General features: G+C 40.2%; 1 protein-coding gene across 1 annotated transcript; it reads left to right on the top strand.

Moving 5' to 3' along the window:
- Window positions 1-495: 495 nt before the first annotated feature.
- CA2 (carbonic anhydrase 2) lies at window positions 496-17,324 on the top strand. The gene is made up of 7 exons (XM_041769697.1): window positions 496-699; window positions 1,752-1,949; window positions 10,572-10,690; window positions 11,202-11,294; window positions 12,742-12,804; window positions 14,909-15,064; window positions 16,509-17,324. Exons 1-7 carry the CDS (start codon window positions 666-668, stop codon window positions 16,626-16,628), a joined length of 783 nt encoding a protein of 260 aa, XP_041625631.1. The 5' UTR covers window positions 496-665; the 3' UTR covers window positions 16,629-17,324.
- The last annotated feature ends 2,604 nt before the right edge of the window (window positions 17,325-19,928 follow it).

The raw sequence follows: 19,928 nt of genomic DNA, 5'->3' as shown, positions 1-19,928 counted from the left end.
CCGGAGCCCTATTTGCCCCAAGGTCATAGCTCCCAACCTGGCTCGCCAGCCCGGGCCGGGGACCCCCGGGGGCTGCTGGAGGCCCCGCCGGTGGACGGGGGCTGGGGTGTCCGAGGCCGGGGATGCGATCACAATGCGGACGGCGGATGCAGGGCGCCGGGGGCGCGGGGCCAGAGCAGTCGGCGCGGCCGCGGGAGTCGGCGGCCGGAGGGGGATGGGGTGCGCGTAGGCGCCCGCCCGCCCGGGTCCCAGCCCGGAGCCCCGAGCCCCGAGCCCCGAGCGGCCGAGAGCGCGGAGCCGGTCGTCGGCCCCGGGACCTGGAGCCCGGGCCGCGGGCCGAGGGGCCCCGGGGGGGCGGTCCCGAGCCCCGAGCCCGAGCCCGAGCCCCGCCGAGCGCCCGCCGCCTGCGCGTTCTCCCCGCCCCCGGGGGCCTCGCCCGCCCGGCCCGCCCCGAGCCCGGGGACGCCACCTCCGCCCGCCGCCGCCGCCTCCCCGCGGCCGGGTCCACCCGGGGCGCCCTCCCCCGGGCCGCCCCCGAACCCGGACTTGGCGGGAGCCTATAAAAGACGCTGACGGCGCGACCCGCGGCCACACGGTGCAGGCTCCCGAGCAGCCGCCGCTAGCCCGGCGCCCGCTCCCGCCCTGCCTCGACCTGCGGCGCGACCATGGCCCATCACTGGGGCTACGCCAAGCACAACGGTGAGTGCACACGGAGGGCTGCGCGGAGGCGGCGGCCCCGGCCCCGGCCGCGACCCCGGCCCGGCCCGGCCCCGCACCTGCCGTTCCGCGCGGCTGCGGTCGGAGCGCCCCGGCGAGGTGTCCCCGCCCCCCCCGCGCCCCGGTCACCGTCGAGGAATCCCCGCGGCCGCCGGAGGCGCGCAGCTCAGCCCCGGGCCGGAGCCCGGACGGTCCCGAGCATCCTACCCGGACCCAGGAGGGAGCGAGGAAGGGTTGCGCAGGGGGAGCATCCCGGTCGTTGATGGCACAAAATTAGGGCGCCCCCGTCCTGCTCCCCGCCTACACACCTCAGCCTCAGCACCACCTGTGGCTGGGGCGCCCGACACCGACTGTCCCGGGGCATTTTCGTGGGCCGGTTCGAGCCCCTGGCGGTGACTTCTGAGTTTTTCCCATCATCTCCCATCCCCTAATTTTGGGGGTTGGAGAGGGGGGAGTCACCGGGAACCCGGCTTTATAGCGCGGCGGGCGATGGGGTTCCCCAGAGCCACCCCAGCCACGCCGGGGGGAGAGACAAGCCTTGCGCATCTGAGGGAGGGGGGCGGGAGCTCCCCAGGTGCTGCGGATCCTCACCTTGGGAAGACAGGTGCAGGGGCCCGAGCAGTGACTCGGCCTTTACATTCAGTTGGGGGCACCAGGGAGAAACCCCAACCTGCTCCAGGGTCTTGAATGGGCTCGAATACCCTAAATGCTAAGCCCAAGCCCTGACAGTAGTATCTGCCCCATTTCAGTTGCCGAATTTGATAAAACCGCTAATATTTTTACGGCACTCACTCTCTGCTCAGTGAGCCTTCGTGCACTGATTCCAGCGCTCACAACTTACACGATGCAGATGCTATTACCCCATAACACAAATGAGGAAACTGAGGCACAAGGGTTTCTGCGGGGCTGTTCAGCCGAGTGGTGCCAGCCAAACCCGAGCGGAGCAGACTGGCTCCAGAATCCCTGGCCTTCCTAGGGGTCTACGTGTGCCCTTTCCCAAGCTGGGGGATTCACAGGTCTCCTCTGGCCGCTAGGACCCGAGCACTGGCATAAGGACTTCCCCATCGCCAAGGGAGAGCGCCAGTCCCCCGTTGACATCGACACCAAAGCAGCCGTTCATGACCCTGCCCTGAAGTCTTTGTGCCCTTGCTACGACCAAGCGGTTTCTCAGAGGATCATCAACAACGGTCACTCTTTCAACGTGGAATTTGATGACTCCCAGGACAAAACAGGTCAGTGTTTAAAAAATAACTCTTTGCCTTTTACCCAGGAGCTATTCCCCAGCTTAATGGGAGGAATCAGGAGCAGTGGCTCAACACCACTGCTTGTCTCAGTACTCTAAGATGCCACACTCTGCTAATCTTCATTAGGTCCCCGGCTCTGCGAAGTAGGCTAATTACTTCCAAGTGGCCTGGGGCTGTGCCGCCCCTGTAAAATTCCTGGTTTCGATGTAGGGCATTGAATAATTGTGATCTGCTGCTTGTGAAAAGTCACAAAAGGCAAGGTCCCCTGGAAGTGAAGCTCAGCAACGATGGGATTTGCAGGAACTGAACTCTTGAGGGTCTCTGTAAAAGAGTTGCTTTCCAGAATTGATCCTTTCCAATAAAAAGTGTATCTTAGTGCTGTCTTCAAGGTGGCAGTGAGGGAAGTGATGCAACCCTCACCACTTGAAAGAGTGAAATGTTTTGAAACATTGTATTTATGACTACAGATGTGCTAAACGGGGGCCTTGTATTTTGGCGTCCGCCCAGGAATTCATTCCACAAATGAAGATGTTTTAGAGTTGGTGGGCATACTTGGCCCATTGCTGACAAAACCAATTGCCATAATTTATCTGTGATAGAGCTGTTTACAGGATGCCCATTGAATGCTTCTTTTTCCTTATTTAGAAACAGGAGAACAACCCCATTCAGACGTGGTAGCAGCTTTCTTTGCCCACTGGTTGATTTAATTGCCAGTGGCCTATTTTCCTGAGTGCTTTCCTCTGAAGGTCGTTGCAAACACATGATGTGTGCTGGTGGTATGGGAACCGAGAGAGCACCGGGGCAGAAAGAGAACACAGAGGACAGGGAAGCAGTCAATAATACTGTCAAAAGTTTGGAGTAATGACCGATAGTACTACTATGTACCGTGAAATTATAACCACCTTAGTTGAGTTGGCTATTCTTTTTTAGTTAGCTATCTGATATATTCAGTCCAGTTTGGAAAAAAATTCCCTCCTCGCCTCTTTAAAAAATTTTTTTGACACTTGGCTCTCTGAAATAGTGATTCTAGAAGCCTATTTGATGGGGAATAATGTGAAGATCATCTGAGAAATGTTTTCAAGCTACCTGTGGCCTGTGTGCACCTCACCCCAGAACACACACACGCACACACATATTCTGACATAGTATAATGACTAATTAGACTTTGATTAATTAGATTTAGTAGAGGATGTTCACTGAAGACTTCCCAAGAAACAATGCTCAAGTGATTAAGTATAAGGAAAACAAATTTCTTTCCTTTTTGTTAAGGGTACTGTATATTTTGATTATAATATGACAAGGCCATAGGTCTTGGTGGTGGTGTCCATATAGAAAGGATGCTATAAAGTTTCATGTTTAGTTACTTGAAAACCAAAAAAAGTGAGCTATGTTAGTCTTTATCGTTTTCTAAAAAAAAAGAGGTACAATGAATGTATGTTTCTGTGTTGCCAGTGGAATCATTGTTTTCAATGAGTGTAATGTCCACCAGATATAAACCTCATCGGATGCTATGTAGAAACTGGGTACTTTTTTGGAGTAGTGAGGAAACAAATGTCTAACAAATCGAACCAGATGAGATAATTCCCTATATTCCTTACAAATCTGATCATGATGTAATTGTTACAGTAATATATTATTACTGGAAAGTGGATTTCAGCATTTAGTGTAGCAATTATGAGGATAGAATGGGGCCAGGTAGCCATGGAATCCAATTCTAGCTCTGCCGCTATCTAGCTCAGTGGCACTGGGAACAATAGCAACTTAATCTCTCTAATTTTTAGTTTCCTTAACTGTAAAATTGGAGTAATGGTAGGATCTACCACAGAGGAAGGATTAAATGGGATGGTAGATATAAAGCACCTCGCCCAGCACCTGGCACATAGTAATTCCTCAATAAGTGACCATTGATTGCTGTTTCCATGTCTTCACACAATTTGACTGCTTTTATTAGGCAATTGCTGTAGTGATTGAACCTGTGGTAAGATTTCTGAAGAAAGTTTCTAATTAGCTGTCAGATTACCTGCCATCACTTGATGGGACTTAAAAATTGCTCCTGAACATGCTCCTGAACATCTCACTTGTCATATTAAAGCGTGTACTGATTTTATATGTGATGTCACTACATAGTTATATGTTTTCACATGAATATGTCAAGTTCTGATCGATTTCTACACAAGCAGTCACTGGTTAGAACTAGCCACACTTTTCTAACTACTTCTCCTGGTGAGTAACACATATATTATTAAAACCCATGTTTAGATTGTGAAACAAGTAGTTCTGAAAGGGTCTCAAGCCCATGTCTTTAGAGACACCTGTGTTCTTCTCTCTCTCTCTCTTTCTTCTCTCTCTCTCTCTTTTTATATACTACATATATTATATATTATATGATATATATATAAAACATATATATAAATTTTTAAATATATATTTATATATATTTTATATATTTTTATATATTTATAAATTTTATATATTTATATTTTTATAAATTTATATATATATATATATATATATATATATATATATATATATAAAACAATAACAAAACCCTTCCTAACGCCAATTAAATGCAAGATCAGCTAGGTACCATAGAGGCCTGGTCTCTTTCCTGTTTCTCTAGAATTCAGGTTGGGGATACCTAAAGTGGAAAGACACAGAAAAAAACAGATGCTGACAGTGACATTGGTGAGCGCAACAAGGACATACATATTCCAAGGAGCTATGGAAACATGAAAGAGACTTAGGAGTCGTCCTGTGTAAAGTCAGGAAAGACTTTCCAGGGTAAATAAAAACTTGTGCTGAGGCTTGAAGGATTTTGGTGTCTTGGAGGAGGCTCCGGGCAAAAAGAAGTAGGAAAGACCAGGGGATTTGAGAGAGCACAGTATGTACTCTGACAGGCAAGGAGGTGCCATAAAAACAAGGAAGAGTTAGTGTTAGAATGCCTTGCTCTCCTTTAGGTATGAAAGATCCCTTTGTGACTTTGCCCATACTCTTCAACTTTGCCAGTTGTTTTGGTTAAAGAAGGAAGCTCTTTTCCCCCCACTAGGATGCAGACTATATTAAAATGTTGGCATTAAGGAAAAACACACCTATAGAATAAAACGAACAATCATAACATGCAGAGAAACACCCTTTAGACTTTTTTTTTTAAAAGGAATCCTAGGCCTGGGGCATCTGGGTGGCTCAGTGGTCTGAGTGTCTGCCTTTGGCTCAGGTCATGATCCCGGAGTTCTGGGATTGAATCCCACAGCAGGCTCCCCCTGCTTCTCCCTCTGCCTATGTCTCTGCCTCTCTCTGTCTCTCATGAATAAATAAATAAAATCTAAAAAAAAAAAAGGAATCTTAGATTTTCAAGTTTGAACAAATGATGGAGATACTTCAGTCAAATTCACTTAAACATGAGGAAACAGAATGTTTAACTGACTTGCTAGTCGTCTCCATTCTAGTTTGTCGGGTGAGACTCAATGCCCATCACTTAAAAATAGAAGTTGAATAGGAATCTTTGAATGATAACCATACTTAATATTTAATGTGTACATACCATGTCTTTAAAAATTGATATGCTTTTCTGTATATTTAAGTCTAAAAGTAATTTATTCATTTTGGTCCCTCGATATTTTAAATCAACAACTGAATATCTCTTTTTTTCAGGAGTTATTTTTATGGGATTAACATTTTTATTTTTTATTTTTGGGGGGGATTAACATTTTTAGATATCTCTCATGTCTTGTTTTCTACATTTAAGTGCGTCAGTTCATTTTATTGATTTATTGATTTTTACCTCAGTGAGATTTCAGCTTTCTGGAAGTTCTCATAGGTTTAAGTTTTCAAATATATCCTAAATATTTTCTTAGACTCAAACTAAGGTATCAGGAACTGGGGTGGTTGAGTTTATTAGTATGTTTAACTTGAGAGAATCCTTTTCAAGTGTGGAGTTAATAAAAAAAAAATGTGGAGTTAACAGGCTTTAACTAGAAGTTCCCATCAATCTTCTAAATTCCTTTAAAAATAAACCACCTTTAATTAATGAAAAATGGCTAATCCCGTTAGACTTTCAAAAAAAATATTAAAAAATAACTCTCCCTGCTTGAGTTCTTTTATTACTAGCTTTATCTGGGAGAAAAGAATACTAGTCAAATTATTAACTTCTGCTAACTCATTAACTTTTATTAATGAGTTTAAAACTCTCCTGCTTTATTGCAATGTTAGATGCAAATATTGAAAAACCAATGCCTGAAATTATTGAGCCGATCCACATACAACTCTTGTATCATTTCTGCTCTTTAGAAATTGAAATATTTTTATCTGTATATATTATTGCAAGAAAAAAGGAAGGAACAGATTACCTGTGCTCATTTCAAGCAGACCACTGTCAGCATGGCATATATGAGTCTTGCTTGATTTTCAAGGACTTGTTTTTGAAGCTTTAAAATTATCTTTCTATGAATAATTTTAAGTTAAAAGGAAACATAATAGCAACAAGTGAAAAGATTTGTCCTGCATATTGTTAATGGTGTAAGCAGAAACCTAAGTATTTATAAAACTGACCAAAGCATTCCAAACACTATATTTAATTATGTTCATGTCAAAAGAGTTTTTATTTTTTTTTACTCTCATATAATTTCCATACACCTGAAACTTAAAACTTCTGTTCTCTTGATTTTTTTTTAAATTTTTATTTATTTATGATAGTCACAGAGAGAGAGAGAGAGAGGCAGAGACATAGGCAGAGGGAGAAGCAGGCTCCATGCACCGGGAGCCTGATGTGGATTCGATCCCGGGTCTCCAGGATCGTGCCCTGGGCCAAAGGCAAGCGCCAAACCACTGCGCCACCCAGGGATCCCTGTTCTCTTGATTTTTAATTGTTGTTTACCCTAGTGAAAGTGACAGCTAAACTCACTATTTAAAAAGAAATGGATTGCGGACATCTTTTCCTCATTCATTTTCTTGATTCTAATATGTCAACCCTCAGATTATTGGCTAGTGTTAAAAAAAGGAAAACAGCAATGCATGTTTTAATAATTTCCAATTATTCATAAAAGAAGATTGTTTATCTGCTGAAAAATGCTGCATTTTTAGTAGACTTAGTCTTTTACTTCATTAATAAGAAATCCTTTAATATTTTTTTTTAATTTTTTTATTTATTTATGATAGTCACAGGGAGAGTGAGAGAGGCAGAGACACAGGCGGAGGAAGAAGCAGGCTCCATGCACCGGGAGCCCGATGTGGGATTCGATCCCGGGTCTCCAGGATCGCGCCCTGGGCCAAAGGCAGGCGCCAAACCTCTGCGCCACCCAGGGATCCCAATAAGAAATCCTTTAAATTTGAATTTTAAACTAAAGATTATTGAAAATGGCTTCTTTGTATTTTGAATATAAGAGACATTATTGATATTTGTTAAGGTCTTTAGTTTGTTTTTTGGCTACATCTTATGTTAAGTAATAATAAAGTGATTAGGAAGAAAGCATTTAAAAATGTTAAATTTTCAGTTTGCTTGTACCTGGAGTGAATGTCTTAATTTTCACAAAAAACACAATTTACATAATTTCTCTAAGTAATATATATATAGGAAGACAGATTATAATATAATTAGTGCTTATTTTATGTGTTGTATAAGCAGTAGGTGTAACTGATGGCAGATCATAGAAATTAAAATTAGCTGGAGCTCTTGGTGTTGAGATTTGGATTTAAATTAAGTTTTGGGAATCTTGAAAAAGGTGTCCTAGTGGAAAACCCCACTTATATCTCTCCCATTCCCGTGGAACACATTTCTGTGATACAATAAATCGTTGACTCTCCAGAGCCCCCACTAACATGGCTGGATTTTAAAGAAGAAAAATATAGTCAGTCTGCAGTTTCTGCTGTTTTTTTCAAAAATTTTTTGGCATCATCAAAACAGACTTGATTTTAAACTGGGACAGTTTAGTAGTGGCATATAGTAACCAAAATAAGTAAATAAATAAGTAGATCTGGAAAAAGTGCAAGCTCTCTATCTTTCAACCAAATATCTTTTTTATTTTGTAAATTTAAAAAAATATGCTACCTTTATTACAGTTTGTAGTAATTTATTATAACAATGTTTTTGGGAGGGCTTCATTGACTAAACTCCATGCTAAGAGTTGGCTGAGAAATAGCTAACAAGCTGAAGAAGACGAGAAATGGTTCTTTTTGATGCAACTAAATTTTAAGAATTGAATAACCTCTCCTAGGTACCATGGGCTCCTAATCTACATAGCAACATAGTTTTATTTTAACAGGAGCTAAAACAGGTGTCTGGTAATGATAGATAAGCACTGAGTGTGTTTAATTATTGAACCTGGAGCATTTTTTTTTTTTTAGTATTAGCAAAGCTTATTTAATAAAAGCTCATATACATTCTTGCCTAATTCTAAATGTTCTCTGAAATAAGTAAGTTAGGCTGGAATCTTAAGATCTGCAAGGGAGTGAATAAGAACAGGAAATAGCAACTAAGCTTTATTGTTTTTAAAATTTAAGATTCTGATATGATTTTCACAGGGAAAGCAGATACATTTAGAAAGATAAGTTATCTTGGATGCCTAATATACTTTCATTTTATTTTCATTTATTTTGCCACTTGGTAGAATTAATGATGCAGATTATTTGCTTTTTATGGTCAGCCAGTTAGTAGCTTTAAAAGTCATTGTAAAGGAATTGTTTCAGTACGAATTTACTTCATAAATATATATTTTGTGTTGAGGGTATATCATTATGAAAAATGGAAATTCTTTCATTTTTGAAAAAGCCTAGAGAAAAGGGCAGATAAGGCTAATTCTTTCCTTACAGCAGAATTCCTAGATTAAAAAAAACTTTTACAATAATTTGTTTTTAAGTCTCAAAAGATGTGATTTTATCAGAATATATCCAAATTGATATTTCTTAGCAGATCTGTAATATAACACCACTTATAATTGGTTCTCTCTCTCTTTTTTTTCCATTCCTTCTTTTTTTTTTTTTTTTTTCCTCCTGGCCTATTGTAAAGCAGAACTGGCAACCAGAGATTACATCAAAAGCCATAGGAAAGGCCTCAATGTCTTCCAGCCAGCTCTATTTTTTATTTTGGGTAGATGAATGGGTGTTGCTACCGTCTATGTGTATTTGGGCAAAGTTAAGCAAAGTTGATTATACAGACTTTGTTGCTTTGTTTGGCAAAGCCAAAGTAAGTTTGAGCTTATTAGCTTATAGAATTATAACCCAAAGCCAATAAATAATACACTTATAACAACAGATTGTGGAATGAAACTAATTGTAAAAGCTTTTAAATATATTGGTAAAATTTCCTTAATGTGCATATAACTTAAAAAGTTTTATGGAGAGGATGGAGGAGAAACTGATTTCTTACTATTTTAATTCTCTGTAACACATAGCTCATTAATTATCTGCAAAGAGATTGTAGTCTAAGAAGATGACATCTAGTCATATTCTTCTGTTTCATGTTTTACTCTAACAAAAGTACATTAATACCAGAAGAGTAGAATCGTAAGACAGGTACTAAAGTTAGAATTTTAAGTTTCTGGAGACAATAGAGTATTGTGTATGTTACATGACCAGCAAATTCTTAGTGAAGTAATAAGCAATTGAATGAATCCACTCTACAGATGAGGAAATTAAGGTCAGAAATGTTCCAATAAAAAAATCTTAATGGGAAGAATGCATGGGTGGCTCAGTCAGTTAAAAGCTGACTTTTAGTTTCCGTTCAGGTCATGATCTCAGGGTCCTGGGACCAAACAAGGGTCAGGCTCCACTGGGAGCCTGCTTGAGATTCTCTCTCCCTTGCCCTCTGCCTCTCCCCCTACTTGTGCATACTCTCTCTCTCTCTCTCTCTCTCTCTCTCTCTCACTCCCTCACTCTAAAATAAATAAATAAAACTTAAAAAAATGTGTTTCTTTATGGGACAAAGCTAGTTAGTAGCAGTGACAATCCAAATTCTGAAGAATTTGGGAAGCCAGGGCAAGGAAAATTGGATATTGTACTAAGATCAATGGAATGCTTATTGTTTCACAAATTCTGGCATGGAATAACAGGTGGTTAGCAAAGCAGGTGGTGGGACAGCCATTGGGCCGTGTAGAACGGAGGTTCCCACGTTTGTTAAGTGTGTGCTGCAGACCTGCATTGGCAAGCAGCTGCATGGGCAGTTCCTCAGTGATTCACAGGGGACTTAATAATTCCACCTAAAATTTCCTCTCTCTGAACCAGAATCTATGACTCTTGAACAAACCCAGGAGAGAAGTATCACTGTGCTCAGAAAACAGATGGGCAAAACACCCATCCTTCGAGCCAACACAAGTGAGGAGAAAAGCCAGTGGAAATGATTTCGCTGAGCACTATAGACTAAACTGGAGTCTGGATTTAGTTTTCACCGAGTGAAAATGTTGCTACAGGCATAAATTTAGAACTATGAGACAGGATTAAGTTAGATTGTAATATTTAGTACTGTGTGTGTTTCATGTACATATGTATGTATGTGTGTGTGTATACATGGGATTGGGTGTATGTAAATACAATCATATACATATACACACTCATACACTCATATGCACGTGTATAATATACATATACATATATTACATATATATATATTTTAAATTTTAGTGCTGAAAGGAGGACCCCTCACTGGCACTTACAGATTGATTCAGTTTCACTTTCACTGGGGTTCATCTGATGGGCAAGGTTCTGAGCATACTGTGGATAAAAAGAAATATGCTGCAGAGGTAAGATACGCTTTTTTGCTTTCCAGGGAAAAATGTAAATTGATATTCAGCATTCATTTCAAAACCTTAATTTTATAAATTCGACTCAATCTAAGTGAACCACTTTTTTTTTTTTTTTTTACAAAGGACCTTCACATTTGCTTCTTATAACTTTTACTGGTGATGTTACAATTAATGCTGCAAAACACCCTCTACTACTTCCGAGGACAGCATCTGCAAAAAGTAAAATGATTTCAAATTGGAGGATCCTGTTCTAATATAAATCTAGAAGTAAAATCGGTGTCTTCCCTCAAAAATACGTAATTCTTTGTCTTAGAGTTGATGAAGTCATTTGCTGTTATGCTAAATAGTGGATAATTAGAATTAAAATGAAAGAAAGTTGATATTTTAAATTATCCACATTTTTTACCTTCTTTAGTAACCTCTAACTCTGAAGAAAAGATCACTGAATGAAATCTGTAGGTTTGATTATGTATATCATTTATTATGGTTTTGTCTTCTACTGCTTTAGCTTCACTTGGTTCATTGGAACACCAAATATGGGGAGTTTGGAAAAGCTGTGCAGCAACCTGATGGACTGGCTGTTTTGGGCATTTTTTTGAAGGTTAGTTGATGGCCCAATTCTTTTTTTCCCTGTTCTTTAGAAAGATTAACCAAACAGAACATTCATGATAAACAGGACATTCTACAAAGAGCCTAGGAAATGCCTTTGGCTCCAAAATACTTTCAGGCTTATATCCCCCTCCATATCTGCTAGTAGCAGTTGAGATGGAGGACAAAAAAAAAACAATCAGAGGTATTAGTTAGGTGCTGTTTATATGTAAATATGAAGGATGTGTACATGTGAAATGTGAAAGGAGAAAGTGGTATACTTCAGATGGCTACTGATTTTGTTTTAAAATTCATCCTTAATTAGATAGTACTGTTTCAAGATAGACAATGCTAAATTAAGATCACATTTTGGAAGGCTCAAGGACAGTGACTCAATATTGGAGAATTTCAGGCAACAGTGGGACATATAGGTTGAGATGCCCTTTAGACAGTTGTAAAGCAAATGGAGAAAGGTCTGGGCTGGAGATTCATGGGGCTGACGTCATATGTCAATGTGGAAGCTACACATGAATATGAAATCATCCAAGGAAAGCATGAAGAGGGAGATGATAAAGCTGCTGAGCATGCAGTCCTGAGATACTGCAAAATGTAAGACATTTAAGACAGTGAGAAAGATGCTAATGAAATGACTAAAAAGGAATACAAGAGTCAAGGGAACTTGCTGAGGCTGGAGGAGAGAAGGAAAGCCAGAGGAGAGAATTTCAAAAAGGAGAGAAGTCAATAGTATAAAATCCTTTTTTTTTTTTTTTTTTAAACATAGACAGAGGGAGAGGCAGGCTCCTTACGGGCAGTAGCCCGTTGTGGGACTTGATCCCGGAACTCCGGGATCACGCCCCAAGCTGAAGGCAGACACTCAACCGCTGAGCCACCCCAGGCACCTCTACTTTGAATACTTTTTTAAAAGATTTTTTAAATTTATTCATGAGACACACACACACACACACACACACACAGAGAGAGAGAGAGAGAGAGAGGCAGAGACACAGGCAGAGGGAGAAGCAGGCTCCATGCAGGGAGCCTAACGTGGGACTCCATCCCGGGTCTCCAGGATCAGGCCCTGGGCTGAAGGCAGAGCTAAACCGCTAAGCCACCCGGGCTGCCCAATAGTATAAAATCCTGCAAGGTTAAGGTAAGCACTTGAACAGTGTCCTTTGCTATGGCAGTTGGAGGTCAGTTGGAGGTCACTGGTGACTTTTGAGAGGGTAGATTCAGGGGAACTATGGGGTGGGGTGGGAGGGGTGGGTAGCAGAGGGAAGTTGTCAGTGGAAATAGGGAAGTTCATGGTGCCAAAGTAATCAAAGTGAGATGGATGGATGGCACCTAGCAAGTGGTAGACCTTGGTGCACTACTTGGAAATGTTTTATGGTAGAGCTGCCCAAATCAAAACTGATGTAGTGCCAACTGGATTACAATGCCTTGTATGTTGTGTCTTCTTATAGATTGGTGGTGCCAATCCAGGCCTACAAAAAATCCTTGATGCGCTGGATTCCATAAAAACAAAGGTACCATTGAATTTTCTGCTACCTCAATAGAGTACCTATTTTTTATATCCTACTGGTTTTAGGAAACTTTTTGGATCACATTGAATAGTCGTAGTTTGACATGTAGTGTTTTTGATGAGGAGTTAATAAAGGTAAAATGTTGCTTATATATTTATTTCACTTTTCTTTATCCAAAAGCTGATTCTAATGCTGGTGTGATTTTAGGCTTGCATTTATTTAATCTTGCTTCCCCAACATTTGAACATTCATATACAAGAGTCAGAGAATTCTCACTACTGCAAAGAAACTGAAAGATCAACTGGTCAAATTATTCACCCATTCATGCAACAGATATTTGCTGAGTACTTACTCCATGCCAATCACCTTGTTAATTTGGGAGATGTAATGGTGAGCGTGAAGAATTTTCCATCCCATGTTTAAATTTTCTCTATGGCAGAGCCATGTTTAGGTCATTGAACATCTTTTTTTTTTTATTTTTTTAAATTTTTATTTATTTATGATAGTCACAGAGAGAGAGAGAGAGAGAGAGAGAGAGAGGCAGAGACATAGGCAGAGGGAGAAGCAGGCTCCATGCACCGGGAGCCCGATGTGGGATTCGATCCCGGGTCTCCAGGATCGCACCCTGGGCCAAAGGCAGGCACCAAACCGCTGCGCCACCCAGGGATCCCATGAACATCTTTTAAATATAATCACCAAGGGCAGCTCTGGCTCTTTAAAGCTCATCCTCAACCTGAAGCCTCATTTACCTTCTGAAAGGCTCATTCATTACTGACCCTTTTGAGCCATGTAGGTTAACTGGATTCAAAACACTAATTTAAAAAGATATATGTACATTGCAGCATTATTTACAATAGCCAAGATACAGAAATAGCCTAACTGTCCAAAAAGGGATGAATGGGTAAAGAAATGTGAGATACACACACACACACACACACACACACACACACACACACACACACACACACACATAATGGAGTATTGCCCAGTCCTAATAAAGGAAGGAAATCTTGCTATTGATGACAATGTGGATGGACCTTGGGGGCATTAGGCTAAATGAAATAAGTCAGACAGAAAAAGACAAATACCACATGATTTCACTTATATTGGACTCCAAAGCCAAACAAAAACAAACGCACACACACAAAAATGGGCCCATAGATACAGAAAACAGATTGATGGTTATTCAGAGGTGGGGGGAGGTGGGTGAAGGGGATCAAAAGGTACAAACTTCCAGTTATAAAATAAATAAGTCATGGGGATATAATGTACAGCATGGTGACTATCATTGATAATACTGTGCTGCATATTTGAAAGTTGCTAAGAGAGTAGATTTTCAAAGTTCTCATCAGCAGAGAAAAAATATTAGTGTAACTAGGCATGGTGATCATTTTGCAATATATGCAAATATCAAATCATTATGTTGGACACCTGGAGATAATATAATAATATGTGTTAATTGTGCCTCAGTAAAACAAACAAACAAACAAAAGTAAAAAATGTTGATTGTGATTGCTGTTTCTTTTGACTCCATTCTCTCATAGCCTTTTATCTACCCCCAGACTAGTTATCTTTAGTTCCCTTTAACTATTCCCATACAACAATGTTCTCTCTTTGTGGCAACCTTGTTGCTCTATCCTATGCTGTTTGCATCTATTGTTTTTAAAGTGTGGTATCCAGAAAGAAAAGCGGTTCTTTAGTACTGTTGTAGCCCTCAGATAGGGTAGCAAGACAAAAAGATACTCTATTTTTGTTATTGCAGCCTAAAATTGCATTATTTCGGTGGCAGCAGTTTCATTTTAAATATTGATCACACTTAATAGCTTAATGGAAATTATAAGGAATGATTTTAGAGGAAAAGATGAGAATTGGACACGTGAAAATACTATAGTTGGGCTCTCTTGCCCATCTCTGCTCACCTATATTTCCAAGTCAAATGTCTTCTGTTAATTTCTTATTACTTTGTTTTCTGGTTGAACATGGGACTTCTCTTAAAAAAAAAAAAAAAGTTCTGGCAACCAGAGGGGAATATTTGTTTCCTAATCTCCTGCCTTCCTCCCACTCTGACCACGTGGCATTTATCACCTGTGTGTTTGTCTTGTCCTAGGGTAAGAGTGCTGACTTCACTAACTTTGACCCCCGTGGCCTCCTTCCTGAAAGCTTGGACTACTGGACCTACCCAGGCTCACTGACCACTCCTCCCCTTCTGGAATGCGTGACCTGGATTGTGCTCAAGGAGCCCATCAGCGTTAGCAGTGAGCAGGTGGGTTTTCTAAACTGAGGTGTAGAGCATTTCGTGGAGCGTGGCTTTTGGAGTCGGACAGGCCTGGGGTTGAATCTCCTCCTGCTGCTTCTAGCTGTGGAACTAGCATCCATAACAGTGCTTAGCGGTTAAACAGAATTTAAGAAATATTTGCTGTCATTAGCCACAACCTTAGGCAGTTTGTTTGCTCTATAAAATTGGATGATCATGAGCAATAAGGGAGAAAGATATCTGTCGTATAATAAATGCTTTAATCTAGGCTACAAGGAAACTGAGGACAATGAGATTCCATATTCGAGCTTACGCGGATAGCGGTGGTAACTCACGGCCAACTGTTCACTCACATAAGAGCTTATGGCAGTTTTATTTGTATTGGAATACATTTCTGAATTCTGACAAAAGTAAAAGCCATCCCTGGGAGGAAAAATATCTATCAAAACTCGGTCCAGTTGCTTGAACAGGCTGGACCAGACTCGTCCCTTTCTCATACAATATAGTTAATGATGTTCAAGTATTCGTGCAGCTTCTAAGTCACTGATCGTACCCCCAGACTGTCTCTGTTCCCCACACGGCTGAAATGTAGAAGGTGAACACTCCTCTTTCAGGAGGATCCACAAGAACCTGGATCCTGGATAATTTAATTAATGTTGCAGTAGCTGATTGACATTGAAGTTGACTTTGAGGGGTGAGACTGAGGGACTGTTACTGGATCAAAGAGGTCAAGTTAGAGGCTGTTGATCCATGGGCTGCCTTATTACTGCCCCAACCATCCTTTTTCATTTAGATCAAGACTTGGGAAAAGGAAAGGGAGGTTCCATTTTGCAAGAACAACCTCAAGGAAGTAGGAGAGTGTTTGAGGGACTGCCTGTGTCACATCATTGAGCCAGGGAGCTGAAAGGAGGTTAAAAGGGACTAAAAATCAGCCAATGTCAAGGGTTCAAAATCCAAGTTTGGGCAACTTCATTTCTGTGTTCCGATACATTTAAGCAGAGATGCCAGCCGATGACTTGTCCCCCAGGCCTTGTGGACCCTGGACCACTTTATCCAGTTGTACGGATGCTGTAGTTTGTCTTCCTGGGACAGAAAACAAACTCTGTAATATGGATCTACTATGTTTATTATTATTTTATATCTCAGAGGTGTTCTGTAGACTTTTGAGATTTGATTTTAAAAGTAAAAGAGCAAAAAAACAGGCTCACTGAAAGTTTCCTTCCAAAGGGCACCAGCAATCTTGTGTGTGTTTTCTAGAAATTGATTTGTTATCTAAAAGCATACATATATAATGTTTATGGGATTATATGTTTATGGGGGACCAAAGTGAACTTTGAACATCGATATGTGGTCCTGTGAATGTTGGAGAAAGTATCTCAGGATATAACACAAGCACATAAATGCATACTATTGTGAAACCTGTATTTTTGATTTTTTTTGTTTTGCCTTTTAGATGCTGAAATTCCGTAAGCTTAATTTCAATAAGGAGGGCGAACCTGAAGAATTGATGATGGACAACTGGCGCCCGGCTCAGCCACTGCACAGCAGGCAAATTAATGCTTCTTTCAAATAAAATGGCTCCAGAGCCCACGTCCAAATAATGGATCTTTGGGTTTTCCCTTAGCTAAGCACAAATCTACCTTGGTGAATTGGACCTTGCCTGCTTTGCATCTGGTTTTCTAGATCCTTTATCTTTTACCTGATGTGCTCATTAGTAAAATGTGAAGAACTTGACCAGTTGTCATGCTTGACAGCATTTCTGTGACTGGTGTTTTGCTTATGGTAACAGCCTTTCTGTACTAGAGAATATAATATAAGGAATAGGAGAAAAAGTACCTTGACTTTGTTGATAGCACATGGGGTGATGAGTGTTGACAATTGTTAAAATTGCTAATTTTAAAACCTAGGAAAGTCAAATGATTGAGTGCAAATCCATGCCATGAGGTAAATTGAGTTGTGTGATGTAAATCAGGTAAAATGATCATGATTCTGTGTAATGTAAATCAGATAAAATAAATGTTCGTGATTCCAAGATGTTATATTAAAGAAAAAATTTTAAATTCTTATATATTTGTAGCAATGCTATCTTAAATATGAATTATGTTGTAATTGAGTGACTTTTGAATTACAGAGCTGTAAATGAAGTATTATCTGTAAAAACTGTTATAATTATAGTTGTGATACAGAGTATATTTCCATTCAAATGATATATCATAACTTAATAAATATTGTATTTTAGATATATTCTCTAATAAAATTTGGACTTCTACTTTGGGTCATTTTCTTTTATGCTGCGCAATAATAATGGAAGAGCAAATGTGTACTTTAATGACTCCTATTAATTCATTATTAATAATAAGTCATCATACTTGGGTTCTCATAATTGTGGGAATTTCCATAAAAGGAAAAATCCTGAAGGTCATTTACTATTTGCCAAGAGCCCTTTTAGGTGCTTTCTGAGCGCTCATTCACGTGATCTTCATGAATGAATGAATACTACAAGAGAAAGGTGCACATGCTGAATCAATATATACTCCTTGGAAATAAAACAAGTAAAAGTCCATTTAAAAACAAAATAAAAAGGGAATTCAAGTGGTACCCACAGTAAAAGAGTAATCTGAGGAGTCTTAGAAAGGTAAATTATACCCTTTACATATAGGAAGAAAAATGAATACATGAAATCAAAATCTCCCACTATTATGGCTGTTCTGGATTTAGCTGTGTGCTAGACCATGGAATGAATTTTTGGCTGATGAATTATTCCGGAAAGCCAAGTTTAACACATAACTCAAGTTCTACTCTTCGTAGAATAAAACCTCTTTGTTACTTGAGATTTAAAAAAAAAGTTTCTAAACTCAGCTGCCCAGTTGGCTAAGCATCTGACTCTTCATTTCGGCTCCGGTCATGATCTCAAGGTCATGAGATTGAGTCCTGCATCGGGCTCCGTGCTGAGTGCGGAGCCAGTTTAGGATTTTCTCTCTCTCCTTCTGTCTTGCTTGTTCTCTCTCTCTCAAAAAATTTAAAAAAAAAAGTCTCTAAACTCATCTACACCCATCACCTGCTTTACTAAAGAACTGTGCTCAATTTTGTGTAGGAGAAAGATCACAGGCTTTAGAGTTTGATTTGTTTTGAATCCCAGGTCTTCTCAAACTCTCTGATCCTGGCTATAAAAAGAGGATAACATCCAGGATTATGATAATTATATGAGGTAATGTCTGGTGTATAGGAGGTGGTCAAAAATACTTTTTAAACTATTTTTGTGTGTGTGTTATTCTGTTAACTGTACCATCAATTTTTTTTTTTTTTTTTTTAGTTTTCTGGATTAAGGCTTCTCCTCTAATCCACTGTTTATTGCTTTGGGTATGGAACCCATATAGCCAACCTTAACCAGAATTATTTGTAAACTAAAAGTAAACCTATGCCAGGTGAATGGCTGAGGATCTCTTCTAAATATAAAATGAAGAGTTTAATTTGTGCATATTTTTACATATTGGTTTTCAGTTATATACTGAACCAGAAATTTATCAACAACTGAGTTCTATATATAGATGAATTCTTTTGTGCTTGGCACATAATAGATGATCTCCAAATACTGCAATGAAAACATTTATTTCACTCTTGGCTAAAATTAAATTTAACCAGGAGATACTATTTTCTTGGCTTTTTTTGAGGAAGTTTTTTGCCATATTTGTAATGTGCCACAAATTATTCTAATTTATCCAAGTGCTTTTCAAATGTTCCATCAAAATATTCCTTAAAGCAGAGAAGTATAGTCTTAGTACTTGGTTACAGTTTGAAACAAACCATTGCTGCTTTAAAGTCTCACTTTTTAAAAAAGATTTAATTAATTAATTAATTAGGGAGAGAGAGAGAAAGACAGAGAGAGAGAGAGAGAACAGGTGGGGGGACTGGCAGGCAGAGGAAGAAGCAGACTCCCGGGGGTGGGGGGAGGAGCCCAATGTGGAGCTCGATCCCAGGACCCCAGGATCATGACCTGAGCCTAAGGTAGATGCTTAATCAACTGTGCCACCCAGGTGCCCCTAAAGTCTCATTCTTTACTAAATGTTTTCAAATTTTACATTCTATGCTGTATTATGGCCACATTCATCTTTAATATAAAACATTTAAACTGGCTTATTGTAATTACTGAAATTGGCACTCTGGGAATGTTTACCCTGCAACTTACTATCTCTGGTCCTCAGGTATACCTGCTGAGACCCTGGTAGCCCCCCGAGTTTGAGAAGTATAACCTAATATTAAATATTGAAGAATTTAAAAATATTTTATTTATTCATGAGAGACACACAGAAGGAGAGGCAGAGACACAGGCAGAGGGAGAGGCAGGCTCCGTGCAGGGAGCCCAGTGTAGGACTCGATCCCAGGACCTTGGGATCATGACCTGAGCCAAAGACAGATGTTCAACCACTGAGCCATCCAGGTGCCCCAATATTGAGGATTTTGATTATATTTGTTCTCCAAAGACAATTGTTATAGTCTTCAAGGACAATTGTTTTAAATAAAGTATGCATCAACTTGATGGATATAATGGATATAGTAACTGGTTTTAGCATATTTAAAAAAATATAGTTGAGCTCCTCCTTTGAATTTCACTGAAAGGATCCCATATCACTTATTCACATTCAGTGAGAAGGCAGGAGACGTAAATGACACTGTAGTAGGCAGAATGATGGCCTTCCAAAGATGCCTGCTTTCTTGTCCCCAAAACTTAGGACTACATTACCTTGCCTGGTTAAAAGGACTTTACAGATGTGATTGAATTAAAGATCTTGAGATGAGCTTATCCTATGGGTTAAACGTAATTATGAGAGTTCCTATAAGAGGGAAGAAGAAGGTGAAAAGCAGAGAAAGATGG

The sequence above is a fragment of the Vulpes lagopus genome, chromosome 9 (genome assembly GCF_018345385.1).
Source record: "Vulpes lagopus strain Blue_001 chromosome 9, ASM1834538v1, whole genome shotgun sequence".
NCBI lineage: Eukaryota > Metazoa > Chordata > Mammalia > Carnivora > Canidae > Vulpes > Vulpes lagopus.
The sequence above is the reverse complement of the archived record's forward strand: the minus strand, read 5'-3'. Positions and strand labels throughout refer to the sequence as shown.

What these genes read in the sequence shown, in the direction of transcription:
- CA2 (XM_041769697.1), top strand. Translation starts at nt 666, where the DNA reads ATGGCCCATCACTGGGGCTACGCCAAGCACAACG. An exon ending in TTTTGGGCATTTTTTTGAAG is followed by an intron (nt 11,295 to 12,741) that starts GTTAGTTGATGG and finishes GTCTTCTTATAG; the next exon opens with ATTGGTGGTGCCAATCCAGG. An exon ending in TGGATTCCATAAAAACAAAG is followed by an intron (nt 12,805 to 14,908) that starts GTACCATTGAAT and finishes GTCTTGTCCTAG; the next exon opens with GGTAAGAGTGCTGACTTCAC.